The 18,917-nt window shown below is 40.5% G+C and overlaps 1 protein-coding gene across 2 annotated transcripts; it reads right to left on the reverse strand.

Annotated features, from left to right (window-relative positions):
* Positions 1-10,906: 10,906 nt before the first annotated feature.
* CCL20 (C-C motif chemokine ligand 20) lies at positions 10,907-14,817 on the reverse strand. 2 transcript variants are annotated; one of them, XM_017343177.3, is made up of 4 exons: positions 14,089-14,817; positions 12,811-12,922; positions 12,052-12,129; positions 10,907-11,394 (listed from the first exon to the last, which is right to left on the reverse strand). In XM_017343177.3, exons 1-4 carry the CDS (start codon positions 14,165-14,167, stop codon positions 11,373-11,375), a joined length of 291 nt encoding a protein of 96 aa, XP_017198666.1. In that variant the 5' UTR covers positions 14,168-14,817; the 3' UTR covers positions 10,907-11,372. The 2 variants fall into 2 exon arrangements, with proteins under 2 accessions (XP_017198666.1, XP_008257494.1); XM_008259272.4 differs by having other exon boundaries at positions 12,811-12,925; positions 14,089-14,808.
* Between the last annotated feature and the right edge of the window lie 4,100 nt (positions 14,818-18,917).

The raw sequence follows: 18,917 nt of genomic DNA on the forward strand, positions 1-18,917 counted from the left end.
TTAGAAAATCTGCCTTTGTGAATTCTTTCTCTGTCCTTTTGAAATGTAGATTTTTGGAAAAACCTCTTGCCAGAGTTACAACACAGGAATAACTTTCCCAAGGACCTGAAAGTCTTCCCTTTGAAATGTAATCATCAAAGAAGACAGTGCCCTATCTCCCAGCTTTATAGTGGGGTGGGAACCTAACTTCTATGGGAAGGTACCTGACTCCAAGTTGTAAAATTGTCTCCATTGTGAAAATATTAAAAAGTTTACTGTTCCTTTGGTAAAGTCAATTAGCAAACACAGATGGCTTACAATACCCTACTCTAGCTCTTATAAACTCTAATTCCCTTTGTTTCAGCAGAATTGAGTCCAGACTTTAGAATGGGGTTCACTCTTGTATTGACTAGCCTTGCGTATTTGATTTTGTCTGATACAATTTTTGCTTTGATAGGCACACTGAAGGCCCAGTTAATTTAAAAGACCACAAATTTGCAATAGTACCAGACCAAAGAGAGTGGAGCTCAGCCACCAGTATTTAGCAATCTGTGAATCAAGTATAAGGGTAAACTGAGACACATGTGGAGTTTTGCAGCTTGCATGCAGCACAAGGGAGCAAAGGGACAAGAATGTCCACAGAATTGATTTTGTGTCAAAGGCTGGGATTAGGCTGGCTGGGGAAAAAGCTAGAGCCTACCGACATGGTTGAAAGACAAGGGAGGAGGGAGAGTGTTGTGGCACCTGCAACTCTAGAATCCCATATCGAATCCCAGCTACTCTGTTTCTGATCCAGATCCCTGCTAGTGTGCCTGGAAAGTAGAGAAAAATGGCCCAAGTGCTTGGGACCCTGAACCCCTAAATGAGACCCCAGATAGAGCTCCAGGCTCCCGCTTCAGCCTGGCCCAGCCTAGACTATTGTCGCCATTTGGGGAGTGAACCAGCAGATGGAAAAATCTCTAAATCTCTCTCTCTGCCTTTCAAATAAGTAAAATAAATTTTTAAAACAAATTTAAAAAGAAAAGAATTTTAAAAAGAAATGAAGGGAATGTATGAGATCTAAGTACCAAGAAGAGAGGTTGCCATTCTCAGACAGGAGTTGAGCAGCTCAGACCCTGTCACTCATGCCTAAGTCCCTCACTCATTTTCATTGTCTCAAGGATAAAGGCACCATCTTAAGGTGACAACTGTCCTTTCACCCTTACCTCCAGCCACTTCTGCGGCATGCGTGCACACACATACTAGCACATGTGCATGAACAAGCTTTGCTACACACAAATTAATTTCCCCACCTGACACCTTGAAAGAGGGACCTATATGTTCACCTCATTTCTTGGAAGCCTTCTGCAAGCCCCAGGTAGAACTCACAGTCCTACCCTTAAGTTCCATAGCATTTCTGTTTAAAAAAAAGTGCTTTTCTGAATTAAAATTAAAAGTCTCTTCTTTCTTTTTAACTGGAGGTTTAAATGTTGGATGGGGGGAGGGTTTGTTGTTGGCTTTTCAGTGCAAGGGGATAATATTTTTACCCTCTTTTCTAGTCAAATGGAAAACACCCATTTATTCAAACTGACAACTGACTCATCTGCAGGCAGGTTTCATCAGCTAGAGAAAGTGGAGCTGAATTTTACAGTAGGGTAGAGAGGATGGGCAAGCCAGGTCAGGCCCAGAAGAAATCTGAGCTGAGAGGAGCAGGGCGGTGGCGGAGGTAAGAAGAAGCAGGTGGCAAGTCCTTCCCCAGGAGCCCCGAGGGTAGAAAACTGAAAAAATGGAATCCTTTCAGTGAGTGCCACCCAATATCCGGTCCAGATGAGACTGCACCCATCCTGCCAAATCCAGGGAACGGGTGATGAAACAGGGTGGAGGAAATCTCTGTGATTGCCTTAGACTTGATTTTATTAAAAGAGACAGATACTAGGTGACATCTCTGTGTGTAACATTTATTATATAGGCATCTGACAAAGTGCCAAGGCAAGGCCACAGAAGTACCACAAAGCAGAGCAAAGAGCTTATTGCCTCTCTCATCATGGACATGGGGTGGGAGACATAATGGTGCCCTTTACATTTTTCAGGGAAAACCATGTGTTAGCTTCTGCCTTGAGACGTGAACAAATCATGGCCAAAGAAGTCCGGTGATGTGGGACATCCATTCATCACCAGAACCCTTCTACTCAATGAACATACCCTGAAACAAGCCCAAGACAGATGTGAATGAACTTCTGTGGCTGAAGGAATTACATAAGGAACTGAAGAATTTATGCAGAGGCCTGCACTGGGGCATAGTAGGCTAAGCATCCACCTTTGGCACCAGCATCCCATATGGGCACCAGCTCGTGTCCCAATTGCTTCTCTTATGATCCAGCTTTCTGCTCATGACTTGGGAAAGCAGTATAAGATGGCCTAAGTGCTTTGGCCCCTGCACCCATATGGGAAACCCAGAGGAAGCTCCTGGCTCCTGGCTTCAGGTTGGCCCAGCTCTGGCTGTTGCAGTCATTTGGGGAGTGAACCAGCAGGTGGAAGACCTCTCTCTCTGTCTCTACCTCTCTCTGTCTGTAACTCTGCTTCTCAAATAAATTAATAAAATATTTTTAAAAAGAATTTGTGTAATAATGTCATGTTGACAATGTTAGACTTTATGGAAATGTGTGATACATCCCAAATGCCCCAAGGTTAGCCTCCATTTGTTCTTCTCAGTACCATAGTCTTTGTCTCCTATTCCTGCCTGAATCCACTTCTAAACCTCAAGACTTGGAAATGAGCAGCTCTTTTCTTACCCCGATTTGGGCCTCTGAAGCATTAAGCTCATTGTGACCTCAGTCTGAATGAATCTAAATCCAACACTTCCCCTTCACCTGGAATTAGGTGAATTTAGTTTTATTATATCTCCATTAAGATGAGTGTCCTTCAGATGGGGAGGAGAGAAGAAGGAACAAGAAAAATAAAGCAAATGTTCCACACCAGCCTTGAGACTGTTTCCTGCTAGAAACACCTTGATGCTAATCACTAAAGGAATGCACCATGTCCTCCAGCCACGTTGTACTACCAGGTTTATTTATAATCTGAACCAGAGTCACAGAAAGAACACAAGCTTGTAAAATCACCAAGCCCAATGGAGGCCACCAAGTCACAAGTCACCAAATCACAGTTTGAACACACATTTAAGTTTTCCTATCTTAGCCCTAGCTGGAGTCTTGTTACTTGGTCAAAAGCCAACCCAGTGAAGAGCGCTTTATGATCTTCAGGATTCTACCTCTGACCTAGTCTCTCAGAATAAACCCAGGCCTAGTGCAACAGCCCTCACAGACCCTATGTTAGCACAGAAAGGTGAGATTGCATGCTAGGATGGCTTTGTAAACGTTGGTTGTCTTTACCTTATCTGGTTCCTTTCTCAGCCACAAGTAAGGCGTAGATGCTGTTTCTGAAAGACAGTGAATTGTAACAGACTGTATAATACAGATATGAAGAAGTTCTCCATTCAAACCTCGTCCCTACTCTCTAGCCTTTCATCTGACCTTATTTTTTCCTTCTTAATACATATATAATATAGCATGTATATGTATGTATATATAATATATAGTGTATACACACAAACACACACACACTCACACACACCTGTTTGATTGCTATGTGTGTTGCTTTTACCCCACCCTCAACTAGAAGCCACATGAGAGAAGCAGCTTTGTCCTGCTTATCCCCAGTGACCATACAGTGCTTAATACATAGTGGGTGCTCAAAAGCTATCTCTTGAGTGAGTGAATAAGTAGAAAACATGCTATAAAGAGATTCAGGAAGAAAGAAATTACAGTGTGGTGTCTGACACTTCCAGGGAAGAAGTTATCTATACCACAGTTGAAATTACTCTTGGCCGGCGCTGTGGCTCAATAGGCTAATCCTCCACCTAGCGGCGCTAGCACACCAGGTTCTAGTCCCGGTCGGGGCGCCAGATTCTTTCCCGGTTGCCCCTCTTCCAGGCCAGCTCTCTGCTGTGGCCAGGGAGTGCAGTGGAGGATGGCCCAAGTGCTTGGGCCCTGCACCCCATGGGAGACCAGGAGAAGCACCTGGCTCCTGCCTTCAGATCAGCACAGTGTGCCGGCCACAGCGCGCCGGCTGTGGCGGCCATTGGAGGGTGAACCAACGGCAAAGGAAGACCTTTCTCTCTGTCTCTCTCTCTCTCTCACTGTCCACTCTGCCTGTCAAAAAAAAAAAAAAAGAAAGAAAAGAAATTACTCTTTATTGTTTGAAGAAACAAAATTTTAAGAATAAACTCACTGGAGCTGGCATTGTGGTATGACATGTAAATCTGCCCCCTGCAATGTCAGCATCCCATATGGGTGCCGGTACGAGTCCTGGCTGCTCCACTTCCAATCCAAGTCCCTACTAATGGTCTAGGAAAAGCAGGGAAATGTGGCACAACTACTTGTGCCCCTTTTGCCCATATGGGAGACCTGAATGAAGCTTCTGGCTCCTGCTTTGTCCTGGCTCAGTCTTGGTCATTGCAGCCATCTGGGGAATAAGCCAGCTCATGGAAGATCTCTCTGTCTCTACCTCTCTATATATAATTCTGGTTTTTAAATAAATAAATAAATCTTTTTCAAAGAAAAATCATCTTTGGTACCAAAAAATATATGAAATGTTTTGACAATTTATACTTTCTAAAGCAGCAAAGCATTCAAATGGCCATGAAGACCACAAAGAGCCAAAGTCAAGGGGCATCAGCCACAGAATCACCTTTATATCAGAGGCCTGGTTGCAACCTTGAGCCACAGTGTCTCTGAAGACTATGACCTTTGGAAATTCCTCTGAGCCTGGTTCTCTTTATCTGTAAGATAAGCATAAAATAGTACCTAATTCATGTTTAAGCGAGATACTACATTAGCAATCTTAGCAAGTAATTTTAGCCTATAAGTGCTTAGTAGTCCAGAAAACATTAAAGACGTGACTATTACTCAAATCCTTACCTTCACCATTGTTTTCTTATACTTCTCATCCTTCCATCCCAATACTGCTTTGTGCTCCAACTCAGCTCCACAATGTTCCCCTCTGACTTTCCCAGCACCTCTTTTCGATTGTAAAGCAACTTCCTTGTCCTTCCATCTTCTACTTCCCCATCCCCTTGTCTCAGTTGAAACCCAAGCTTATGGTAAGAGCACTACTCCTCTGTGGTATTTTCAGGAAAAGGAGGTTCTTTTCCATTTCCTCTTCCGCCAGAGGACCAGCAGTGAATTCAGACTCCTATTTGTGTGCTTCTGTGATGGCATTTCTCCATTCCTATACACCTCCCCCATACAGATGCAAGTTGACCATCTCCTTCCATTCCCCTCCATCTGATCTTGATTATCTCTTCACCTTCTTTGAGACTTTGGCATGGATTCATAGTCTCCCAGTTCATTATTGTTGCCTACATCAGTTGAAAAACTTACATTCATGAGCCACAACTCCACTTATTGAAGTTCTTGTCCCCTTCCCCCAGCCAAGATTCAGTTTAATACAGCATTTACTTCTCGGTAGGGATCAGGGGACCTGCCAGGTGACATTACAGAAATGTAATCAACAAAACCTAGAAGGTGGGAAACTACAGAGCAAATAGCCTGGTTTTTCCAAAATACAAATTTCAAAGAGAAAAGGGGTTTATTACGGTTTGAACAATGTTAATTATTAATGAGTCATAGATTAAGGATGGAGACTTGATCTAATGATAGTGTCTGGGAAGTAGGTCTCCTGGAAGATCTTCAGATTTTTGGAAGCTCGCCCTCAGAAGAGAGTTCTCATAAGAGAGTTGGTTACATATACCGAGTAGGCTCCCTGTGTCATTCTGCTTTGTGACTTGCTGATGATCACTCCTCCACACTCACTCTACCACTGCCAGCCTCCACCATGTGCCAGACTAATGGATCACCCATTCTTGGAGCATGTACCTCCAAACTGCAAGCCAAAAATAAAACTTCCCCTTAAATGTCTCCTCTTAGGTATCTTAGTTAATGTTTTTTTTTTAAAGATTTATTTATTTGAAAGACAGAGTTACAGAGAAAGGTAGAGACAGAGAGAGAGGTCTTCCATCCACTGGTTCACTCCCCAGTTTGCTGTAATGGCTGGAGCTGTGCCAATCTGAAGCCAGAAGCCAGGAGCTTCTTCTGGGTCTCCCACATGGTGCAGGGGCCCAAGGACTTGGGCCATTTTCTACTGCTTTCCAGGCCATAGCAGAGAGCTGGATAGGAAGAGGAGCAGCCAGGACTAGTACCAGCGCCCATATGGGATGCCAGTGCTTCAGGCCAGGGCTGTAACCCACTGCACCACAGCGTTGGCCTCAATTAATGTTACAAGAAATTAACACAAGGGTGGTAGAGGAAAGGAGTTTACAGATTAAAAACAAAAAGAAAAAAAAAAACAAGCAAATGTAGTGTGTGGCTCTCACTTGAATCTTTCTTCGAACAAATAAGCTTTAAAAAAACTGTTAAAAATGAACAAGGAAATTTAAAAATTGACTGAATATTTGACGAGATTGAGAATTAGTGTTTTTTTTTACATCTATGATAATCAAATTGTGTGTTGATAAAAGTCCTTATATTTTATTTATGTTGAAATATTCACAGACACATTAATTTGATATCTGAGAAATGCTTCAAAGCAATCCATGGCCTACAAGTGGGGAGAAGTGAGTTGGGGGACAGCAGGGTGCAGCTGAAACAAGACTGGCATTAGCCAATTAGTACTGGGTATGAGTACACAGGGGATCCTTATAGGAGTCTCTCTGCTTTTTTGTATTTTCCTTTAATCACAATCAGAGAGGGAAGTCAATAGGAATGACTCATCTAACTTCCAATGTCCTTTCCATTTGAGTCACACATTCATGGTCACACCCAGACCCTGGCTCCTGAAGCTACACCAGCCCCTCTGATCCACCCAATGTCCTGCTCTTTGTCCACATGGAGGTCTTTCATCTGAAGACCTCTCCATTTTTTCCCATATGAGATACTGTTTTCAAATATTGGAACATTGAGCTTGGGTTCTAGTAACCACTTCTCCCTCCTCGTGAGGGAAGCTGAACCACCATTTACCGCTCTGTCGTCATTTTCAACTCTTTTGGTATATTGATTCTCTCTTCCTCTTTCTCCACCTCTCTCTCCTTTTCCTCCTCCCTTTTCTGATCCTTTACATACTTTTCCATCAAAAAAGCTTCCCTCTAAGCTTTAATTCCTCTTACCTTGATTGTCAAGCTGCTTGTCACCATCCATTCTTCAACACTGAGATTCTCATTTCTACTATCTCACTGAATACTACAAAAATCAAGAATGACCTATGTACATCAGTGAACCAAGGACTTCCAGGATCAAATGCCATTATCCAACCCTTATTTTATGTGAGCTCTTAAAGACAATGGACAGTAATGTAAAGCACTGGTGAGTCACTGAAAAACTGTGAGAAAACCATAAGAACATAGGAAGTCAATATGATGTTGATGGCTATGGCTGGACATTAGCAGGTCTTACACAAGAGACTTTCAGAACATGTAACCGAAAATTTTAGAAACATTCAGTTGGTTATAGAGTGATTCCAGGAGTCAGGACTAGACAGTAATTACAACTTCATGGTGGATACCCATGTTCTCAGAAGACAGTACAAACTGAAAGGTCTGCCTAACATAAGAGAGAACAATGGCCGGCACCGTGGCTCACTAGGCTAATCCTCCGCCTTGCGGCACTGGCACACTGGGTTCTAGCCCCGGTCGGGGTGCCGGATTCTGTCCCGATTGCCGCGCCGGATTCTGTCCCGGTTGCCCCTCTTCCAGGCCAGCTCTCTGCTGTGGCCCAGGAAGGCAGTGAAGGATGGCCCAAGTCCTTGGGCCCTGCACCCGCATGGGAGACCAGGAGAAGCACCTGGCTCCCGGCTTCAGATCAGCGTGGTGCGCCAGCTGCAGCTCACTGGCCACAGCGGCCACTGGAGGGTGAACCAACAGCAAAGGAAGACCTTTCTCTCTGTCTCTCTCTCTCACTATCCACTCTGCCTGTCAAAAAAAAAGAGAGAGAGAACAATGGTATCCTGTGCTATTTTTTCCTAAGTCAAATGGCTTGATGGAAGTTTAAAGAAGATCTTTCCTTTATCTCTATCACTTGAAACTAAGAATGAGAAAGAATTCATGTATTACATGAGTAAGTAAAAGTAATTTAAAAGGAGAGGAGATTCTGGTAGAAGAAGACAGACACCAGGAGTTTATTCTGTGTAGTTCTATGAATGCGGAATCAAAATAAGGCAAGCTTATCTACTATAAAATAGCTCAGAACAGCCACAGGTTGAACATACACATGGGGGCATGTGGGAGCTTTCCATGATGCTGGTAGCATTTAATATCTTGAAGGGGCAGGGTTACATGGTTACATACATATATAAAAATTCATCAAGCTGTATTTCTTTTTTTTTAAGATTTTTATTTATTTATTTGACAGAGTTACAGACAGTGAGAGAGAGACAGAGAGAAAGGTCTTCCTTCCGTTGGTTCACTCCCCAAACGCGCGCAATGGCCGGAGCTATGCCGATCTGAAGCCAGGAGCCAGGTGTTTCTTCCTGGTCTCCCATGTGGGTACAGGGGCCCAAGCACTTGGGCCGTCTTCTACTGCTTTCCCAGGCCACAGCAGAGAGCTGGACTGGAAGAAGAGCAGCCAGGACTAGAACCGGCACCCATATGGGATGCCAGCACCACAGGCAGAGGATTAACCTAGTGCACCATGGAGCCGGCCCCAAGCTGTATTTTAAGATATATATACTTACTGCAAGTAATTTATACATCAATTAAAAATTAATAAAAATATATTCATTTTCCAAAATGGAAGAAAAGAGTTGTGAAGTGGGACCAACGTCCCTAATCCAAAGAAATTGTTAGTACAGTGAGTCTAACGCATTAAATATTCAAATTACAAAGTGAGCCTAGGCACTCTGATCCCAAGCTTAAAAAAACAGCTTTATGAGTCCCATTGGACTTCTCAGATGTCTTGCTCACCTTGCTTGCTCATGTACTTTCACACAAGTGCTTGACATTGTTGATCAATAAATTGGCATTTTGGCCAGGAGATTGCAGTTTGCAGAAACTCACTTCGCAGTTTTAGTACTCCTTGCCCCAAAAACATTCAGACTACTAACAAATTTTTTTTCTTTTCCAACTCCACAAGTCCTACCCGGTAATCAGCCAAATCTGCTGTCCTCTGACAATGCGTCTCCTTAGCAGTACTGTTCCAGACAAAGGTGACTGTTGGTGGTGGCTGGAAGGGGTGTCCTGAATGAGTGTTAGGCTGGGTTTCGGGATCTTTTCCACACCTTTCTTTTTGCCATGGCCTCCACTGTGGTCTCATCAGTTCCCACCTTATTCATTGCAGCTGGTGCCTCTGTTTCCCATGAGCCTCATCCCCCTTTCTTCTGCCATGCAAAGACCACATCTGCCTTGTCTTTTTCGATGGTTCTCAGGGTACCCATGTCAATTTAAAACCACTATATTTAGCTGAGGCAAGAGTTTCCCTTAATGTTCCACTTCCACCCCCACGGAGTGCATACTTTCCCTTTGAACGATATTGCTTGATAGTGATATGATTGCTATTTTGAGCAGGACGATTCTTTATTGAGCAGAATGATCCAGCACATTCCATAAGGTTCAGCATCCCACACCCCAGCCCACTGAATAGCTGCAGCTCCCCACTCCCAGACTTTGTGACAACTGAAGCATGTCTCCAGATATTTCCAGACACTCCCTGCTTCCTTCTTTCCAAATGGCTACCTACTTCTGGTCCATGAACTAAACAGTGCAAAATTGCTATCTTCAAGGATCGAGAACATCGAATGTCGGCTGTTTAACATGGGTAGGCTGAGCATCCTTTTCTTATGGAAGCTCTCACTATTGATATCTAATGGCACCCCGTGTCTTTCTTCATGGGATGCTTACCTCCATGTGTTGGTAATAGCTGCTTTAATCATTGTTCCTCCCTCTCACCACGTTGCTCAGCCAGAAGTATCTATGAGAAAGTTACCAAGCCTTAAATCACTCAATCTCTCTGGCACTGGGCACAGTGCCTGGCACACAACAGGTACTAAATCTGGGTGTGATGAATAAACCAACAGGATGTTGATAATACTTTCCCTGATGACTCAAAGTTGCTATTCCTAGGCACAGGGCTGCCTTTCAGGTATACTGAGCCACTTACTGTCTGTGGCTCTGCTTTGGATGATGCACTTGCGCCCTGCCTGATGAATTTGTACATCAGGGCTTTGCATCATATCGTCAACATACCTGTCTCCAATGATCCTTTGTGTCCTTTAGAATCTAAGCAAAACATATGGATTGCTGGGTGCAAACTTGAATGCATGATGTTGGAACATTAGCTACATTGGTGCAGGGTCTTTTCATTCTACGGCAGGGTTTTTGCAAGCTTTCTCACATTTGCAGTCTCCCCTCTGATTAGTGAAGCAGTCATTTTCTAAGAACCCTCTAAGCAGACATACCGTTTTGGAAAATACTTTTGGATGATTCCAGGGGGACTTTAAAAAGTAATATTCCTGTGCTAAACCATTCATAGAATCCTGACTGGTGACAGAATAAAGAATTCAGTCATTTCTGAAAGTATTTTCTAATTGAGCGTTGTGTACCTTTATTCACAAAGTATTTTGATACACTCTTTTAATTTAAAAAGGTTTTATATTAGTAAAAACTAGAATATGGATCTCAAGTATAGGATCTTTCTAATCTTTGGTTTGTATAACCTAGAATTTAGAAACAATAAACTTTTTATTATAATTCATAAAATCTTAAGCCTATAACCATGTGGAACAGAGATAAAGAGAACAACCAGAGAGAAGTAAATGAGGAAAATAACTTTCCAGAAACTGTTCATATCTCATGGCTTTAAGTGTTTTCAATGTATATCATATTAATAAATTATATACAAACAACTTTTTGGTTCCTTGTTTTATTTTCATTTTTTATCCTTATAATGTTTCTTCTTTATAAGATTTACAACAATTTGAGACAAAATTATATACACAGAAGAATGTTAAGTAGTTGTTTTAAAAATAGCTTGTTGCTTGCAAATAAGCCCTTATAATCTTATTCCCCCAAACATAATTTTATACTTTGCACTAAACCAAATAGCTTATGGTAAAACAGTATTAAATAGACAAACATAGAAAACTTACAACTGTAAATAACTTAACACAAAGCAGTTTGACTCTAATGTGGTGCTTAAACAAAGCAAATTATGATGCAATATGAATCAACTTCATTAACTGGACAAGCCCAACAAGGTATAAATCAGATAAGTGCTAGACCTTCAATGATGTGCAAATGAAATCTCCAACCCTACATAGGTTCTTTTGGTTCTTGGGCTGTGTCCAATCCTACTCCAGAATAGCATTTGTTTTTACATCTTCTTGACTCTGTTACTGTAAAGAGAAAAAGAAAAAAGTATAAGCAAAGACAGGGTGACTGCATTGTGGGAATGGTTTTGGTACCTAAAGACTGTAGCATATACCCTCAACATCACCTCAGGATGCCAAGAAGTTCAGAATCTTCATGAGGAAATTGTGGTTTAGAGAGATGAACCCCACTCAGCATAACTCAGGTAATGAAAGACAGAAGCAGGATTTGAACACTTAGTCCGTGTCTCCAAGTTCAGTGTCTATGCCACACTGGGGTAAGGGCCTTCCTCCCATTGATAAAATGTTGCCACTTGGTACTCTCAATCTAAATCAGAACCATTGATCTCTCTAATTTTTATTTTTTCAGTTTTTAACTACCAAATTTCAGGTTAAATGACATAAATAGGCATCTTTGAATCAAGAACCAGGTCATTGGTGACTATCAAATGCATGAGAAACCTAACACATCATGTGAAAATCACTAAGTTAAAATAATAATTATGATAATAATAATCTGTAAGTAGGAAAATGTAGTCTTTGTTTTCTTGGACCAATTCCAAAATCCCCTTTAAAATTTTCATAGCACTTAGGCTAAAGAATTCCAGCAAGTCTATGGTCAACCCATTGCTCACTATTGTTTATACAAATATTTAGAGAAAGCTTACTGTCAATGTTCCATACCTGAGGATATGCACAACTCTTTTCACCCATTCCTTCTTCGGATCTGCACACACAGACAAATTTTTCTTTGTGTGAAGGCTGAAAACCCAGAATATTATTTGTATTTAATGAGCTTTTAAGTGATATTCTAAAGGATATGCAATGAAAATTTCATTTTCCAGTTGATTATTATATACATTAAACATTTCAGCTAATGAAGCAAAAGAAAATGTAAAAAGAAAATCCTGATAGTTTCATGCAAGAAATGAAAGTGATTGTCTCAGACTTTTTCTGAGACATAAATGATAATAAATGATGAGACAATGGTGGGATGATGAAGTCCCAAGATGATTGTAGAAATGTGTATATATCTGTTTGATAACATATATCATTCCAAAACATAATATTTTTATATTAATCAAGAATATTATACATGATAATGTAGCTAGACTGTTTTACTTTACCTCCCTAACTTTTTTCTGGATTTCAAAACACACATCTTCCATATCCTGAGATAGCACTTTAATTGCCTGTAAATTCACCTTAGAAAGTGCTTGTTGGTGTCATATCATCTTCTTTTTTGTTTGAAAAAAAATCTCTAATTTTTGCTTTATTCCAATATTATTGAAAATGAACTTAGAATTAGAAATTCACAAGTATAACAAAGTTATCTTCGTCACATTAGTTATTTCTGAATGAAATTCAAATAGACCAAAAGTTTTATAATCTAAATTGTCATCTATTCCAGATATAATTGAATGAAAACAATTAATAGCTTACATGATAGCATTGATGTCACACGCTTCATTGGCCAGCTGCTGTGTGAAGCCCACGATAAATCTGGGATGAATTCTACATTCTGTATACCGAAGGCAGCAGTCAAAGTTACTTGCTGCTAAAAGTGAAATGAAAGGCATTGAGTCTACACGAATGACTTACACTGTGATTGGTATTACAGAACAACCTAAAGTTGGTGACAGCTAGTGAATCTGATTTACATGACAAGTAATCTGCTGTTCAGTAGAAGAGTTTCAATGTCTTTGAAACCTTTACTAGATCTTTGAGGTCCAATTTCACAGGGTTTCCAGTTCTGTTAAAAATAGTTTGTGTGCTGGGAAGCTCTGCTTCAATAATACGGTTTAGAAACAAGTGACGTCTCATAAGTAGAATACTTTTAGTAGGAAATCCAAATTGATGGGATTTCATTTCATTCACTGTAAACACTCAAGAATATGATATTCTACCATCTGTTAGAAAAAATCTTACTAGACTACTTCCCAAATTTAGAAAATAGATCAACTGTCGGACTCTATCTGTTATCTGGCTACTGAGTATTAAGAAGCATGATTAGAAAGAAAAATGTGATTTACAGAAGCTACAAAGAAGTTACACTTTTAAAAATGCAACCTGTGGGAGCTACAACTAAAGTACTTTGAAATTGTAATATTAGTTCATGGGAATTGTTAATTTTGTTTGTAAGAGTTCAACGTGTGCATTTTCAGGAAGGCATCTGTTGCTAAAAATGATGCTCTCTTCAGTTATAAAGCAATAACTGGATACTTTCCTGAGTTAAATTACAGCACGCTGTCAGGTCAGGGGCAAACATTATCTCATAGCTGGCAAGGGATGCAGCCAAGGTCTAGTAAATACGGTGTCAGGTGCCGTGCCATGCCGACGAAGGATGAGTTTTAAACTTTACTAAAGCTGTATAAACCAGAAATGGGAGTTTTCTCTACATTTTGGAATGATCCCATTTACTGATACTATTACACAAATTCCATCCCAGAAACAGGACCTTGGCTGTCTTCTGAAGTTAAGAGGTCTCTAAGAGCCCATAACTCCCTAAATCTGCAGGGACTGACAGCAAATAAAACAGCCTAATCAGCAGCAAGCAGCAGTAATCCTGTCCTCCAATCACCAATGAGCTGACATCTCCCAGGGCTCTCTTGTACAGGTCCTAAGAGGCTTCTAGCCTTTAGGGACTGTCCAGAAGAGCTCAAAGCTTAGAGGGAAATAAAATAATTCTCCCCCTGTACTAACAGAAAGAGAGACACTTACCTTCCAACTTGCTGCAGAGATGCAGTAGCAGCAATGACATCAATGCAGACAGAAGTAAAGATTTGCTACCACACGTCATTTTCAGCTCAAAGAACAGATCTGCTCAGTGCTGGGTACCCAGTGCCCTGGCGGTTCTGTTGTGTTCTGATAGCAACCTGGGATAGCCCTACTTATAGCAAATATTGGGAATGTACACAGAAGGCGTGTTCTCACACGGGGTTTTCCCCACTGATGAACCTGCCGCATCATGTCATCACAAAGACAACCCACAGGGAAAACTTCCTGCCTTTCCCAAATGTTTGGAAGGTGTGAAGGTTGGGGAAAGCTTCAGAAGGGGAGACTCCTATCAAGTCTTTGGATTCCTGTTCAGTTTTACTTTCATCTCTTTTGCCTAAGAAAATAAAGGATTAGCAGCAATACAAAGGTCAACCCAGAACCGGAGCATTCCAGTGTTCCTATTGTTACACCCTGTTTCCTTTCCATTGCCAGTCAGGCAAGGGGAGTATGGTCTGGAATGTCAGGAATACAATTGCAGGGTTGACCCTAGGCTGTCACAAAGCAGACCCTGAATTTCTAGACTAGTGTTGAGAGCAGGTGATAATCCCAGTAATGGGGGAAAATACCAGCCCCTAAGAAAGACACAAGCCACAGCTTCATCCTGTTCTGTACCAACTCTTCTGAGAAAGTATATATTTACAGGCTCTAATCACTTTTGAAACCCAAGAGAAAAAATCCTCTTCTATTTGTGATGATGCACTTACATATCTCAATACAAAGGCTTAGAAAGATTGAAGGAATAAAACCTACAGTAGTGGTTAGCTAAATATCAAATAACAGTGATAATGACAATAAGTAATGTGAATCCCTAATCTATGGTGGTATAATAAGAAATGTCCACTAGACAAAAACAGGTTGAAAGTAATAGAACCTAGCCGGCGCCGTGGCTCACTAGGCTAATCCTCCGCCTTGCAGCGCCGGCACACCAGGTTCTAGTCCCGGTCAGGGCGCCGGATTCTGTCCTGGTTGCCTCTCTTCCAGGCTAGCTCTCTGCTGTGGCCAGGGAGTACAGTGGAGGATGGCCCAAGTACTTGGGCCCCGCACCCCATGGGAGACCAGGAGAAGTGCCTGGCTCCTGCCATCGGATCAGCGTGGTGCACTGGCCGCAGCGTGCTGTACTGTGGCGGCCATTGGAGGGTGAGCCAACAGCGAAAGGAAGACCTTTCTCTCTGTCTCTGTCTCTCTCACTGTCCACTCTGCCTGTCAAAAATAAAAAATAAAAAAACTTAAAAAAAATAAAAAAAGATATACCAGGTAAACAGCAAACAGAGGAGAATAAGAATCCCACACCCACAGTAGAGAAGATCGATTTTTAAAACAAAAAAGCATTGTAAAGACAAAGAGGGCCTTAACAATGATAAATAATTAATCTATTAATAACAAAAAATTATGATAATATGTACATTCAACATCAGCACCCCCAAATACACAAGCAAAAAGCACAGAATTGAAGGGAAGAAGAATTAAATCAACAAGAAAAAATGTAAGTTTTGATACCATACTTTCAATAATTACTAGAAAACCCAAACAGAAGATCAAAAAAGGAGACTTGAACCGCATTATAATACAACCAGAGCTAACAGACATCTACAGAACACTTCTCTTAACAGCAGGATGGACAGCCTTCTCAAGTGAACATGGAACATCCTCCATGATAAAGCATATATGATGCTATAGAGTAAGTCTCAATAAAGTTAAAAAGATTGAAATCATAACGTTTGAGTATGTTTTCAAATTACAATGGAATTAAATGTGAAATCAATAAGAGAAGGAAAATAGGAAAACCATGATATGCAGAAATCAAACCATATGTTCTCAATAATTAATGTGTCAAAGAAGAAATCACTAGGAAAAGTAGAAAACACTTTGAGGTGAATGAAAACAAAAATATAACACACCAAAATTGATGGAATGTAGTGAAAGCACTGCCCAGAGGTGTATTTATGGCTGTACACACCTGCATTTAACAAAAAATAAGGGGCAGGTGTTTAACACAGTGGTTAAAATCGCTACCTAGTATGCTTGCATCTCATATCAGAATGCTGGTTCAACTCCTGGCCACTCTACTTTCAGTTTTCAGTTCCAGCTTCCTGCTAATGTGAGGTCATGTGACAGAGTTCCTGCCTCCTGTCTTCTACCTGGCCCCAGCACTGGCTGTTATGGGCACAGCAGATGGAAAATCTCTCTCCCTCTCTCTCTCTGTGTGTGTGTGTGTGTGCACGTGTGTGTGTTCTTCTCTCCCTTTCTCCCTCTCCTCCCCACCCTCTTTTTTCTCTTTAAAAAAAATAACACCTTAACAAATAAGACATCTCAAATTATAGGCTGATATTCTACATAAATAGAAAAATTAGAGCAAGCTAAATGGAACGTCTGGAGGATGGAAGAAGCAGTTGGGACTGATGAAGTAGAGAAGAGTAACACAATAGAGGAAGTCCATGGAGCCAAAAGCTGGTTCATTGAACACATCAACAAAATTAACAAACTTTGACTAGACTAAGACAAAAACTAAAGGAGAAGACAAGGAGGGAAAACTGCTAACCAAGAAAAAGAAGGGGCTCACTACTGACCTTAACAAAAATAAAAATAATTAGAAGAAAATATTCTTATTATTTGATGTCAATAAGTTAGGTAACTTAAAGACACGTTATTGAAATTGATTCCAGAGAATGCAGAAAATTTTAATTGATCCATAACAAGCAAAGATACCAAACTGATGACTGAAAGTTTTTCTGCAAAGAAAATCCCAGGACCAGATGGCATCACTGGTAAATTCTATCAAATATTCAAAGAATCAATATAAATTCTTCACACATTTTAAAAAAAAAAACCAATGGGGAGGAAACACTTTACAACTCCATATATGAGCACAATAGTATATAGATTCCAAAATAAGATAAAGACATCACAAGCAAAGAAAGCTACAGACCAATATCATTTATGAATAGATACACAAAAAACCTCAAAAAAGAACCTTGACTTGCAAGCTGCATTCATCAGCAAACAAAAAGGATCATTCACCATAACCAGGTGAGATAGAGACACTTTTTGTTTATTTGTAGAAAATGAAATGTAATTTTAATAGAATAAAAGACAAAAGCAGGTCAAAAACATTTGGATCCAACAACTTCCCATGGTAAAAATACTAATCAAGCCAGAAATAGTAGAGGATTTCCTAAACCATTCGTACAGGTCATTTTTGAAAACCTGACAGCTAATACCATGCTCAATGTGGAATGAGTCCCCAGAGATTCTTTCCCCCAGAGATCAAGAACAACACAAGGATATCTGTTTTTTTCCACTTTTATTCAACATCGTACTGGAGGGTCTAGCCAGGCCAATTAGCAAACAAGAGAGTTCCACGTTGGAAATAGGCATTCAGATTGGAAAGGAAATAGTAACTATCTTAATTTGCAGATAACATAGAATACCCTGAAGAATCCACTTTAAAAACATTATTTCAAATAAGTTCAGCAAAAAGGTTCAGCATAATTCAACATCAATATACAAAAAGGAACTCTATTTCTAAACACCATCAATGAACATCCTGACAAAATTTAGAAAAACACTTACTTTTACAATGGCATCAAAAATAATAAAATATCTAGACATAAATTTGACTAAAGAAAATGGAACTGAAAACTACAAACCATTGTTTTTAAAAGATAAGGGGGCTAGTGTTTGACCCAGCAGTTAAGATGCCACTTAGACACCTACATCCCATTTAGAGTGCTGGAATTCAAATCCCACCTCCCCTACTTTTGATCAAACTTCCTGCTAATGCACACCCTGGGCGGCAGCAGGTGTTGGCCCAAGTGTTTGTCTCCTTGCAGCTCATGTGGAAGGCCCTGAGTTCCAGGCTCAACTTGGCCCAGTCCCAGCTATTGCAGGCAATTGAAGAGTGAATCAGCAGATGAAAAATCCCTCTCCCTTTCCCTCTCCTCTCCTTCTCCTACACCCTCTCCCCCGCTTCTCCCTCTCCCTTTCCCACACCATCTTTCCTCACCCTCTCCCTGACCTCTCCCTCTCACCCTCTATCTCCTTCTCCTCTCCCTCTCTCACATTTCCCTCTCCCTCTCCTCTCCCTCTCCCAAACCCTCACCTTCTCCCTCTCCCTACTCCTCTCCCTCTTCCTCTCACTCTCATTCTCCCTCTTTCTCCCTCTCAAAGAAAATAAAATTAAGATGGTACCATTACCAAAATTGGTCTACAGATTCAGCACAATTCCTACTAAAATCTAAGATGGTTTCACTGTAGAAATGAAAAAGTCAGTACTCAAATTCATATGGAATTACAAGATACTCTGAATAGCCAAAACAGCCTTGAAAAATAAGAAAAAAGTTAGAGGACTTATGTTGCTTGATTTCAAGACTTACTACAAAAATATACCGATCAAGACATGCAGTACTGGCATATAAACATACACATCAATGGCATATCAAAAAAAAAACTATTATCATAGTCAATTAGTTTTTAAGGCAACAAAACTCTTGGATAGGAAAAGGAATTGTCTTCAACAAACAGTGCTGGAAATTATGGATATTCACATGCAAAAGAATGAAGTTAGACTGTTAGCTCATACTATACACAAAAATTAAACTCAACTGCTTCATACATCTAAATATAAGAGACAAAACTATGAAACTCTAGGAAGAAAAGAAAGGAATAAATCTTTACCACCTTGAATTAGGCACTGATTTTTTAGAAACAAAGCCAAAAGCTCAAAAATTAAATTAAAAAATAAACAGAGCTATAACAAAACTAAAACTTTTATG

Source organism: Oryctolagus cuniculus, chromosome 3 (genome assembly GCF_964237555.1).
Source record: "Oryctolagus cuniculus chromosome 3, mOryCun1.1, whole genome shotgun sequence".
Taxonomy (NCBI): Eukaryota; Metazoa; Chordata; class Mammalia; order Lagomorpha; family Leporidae; genus Oryctolagus; species Oryctolagus cuniculus.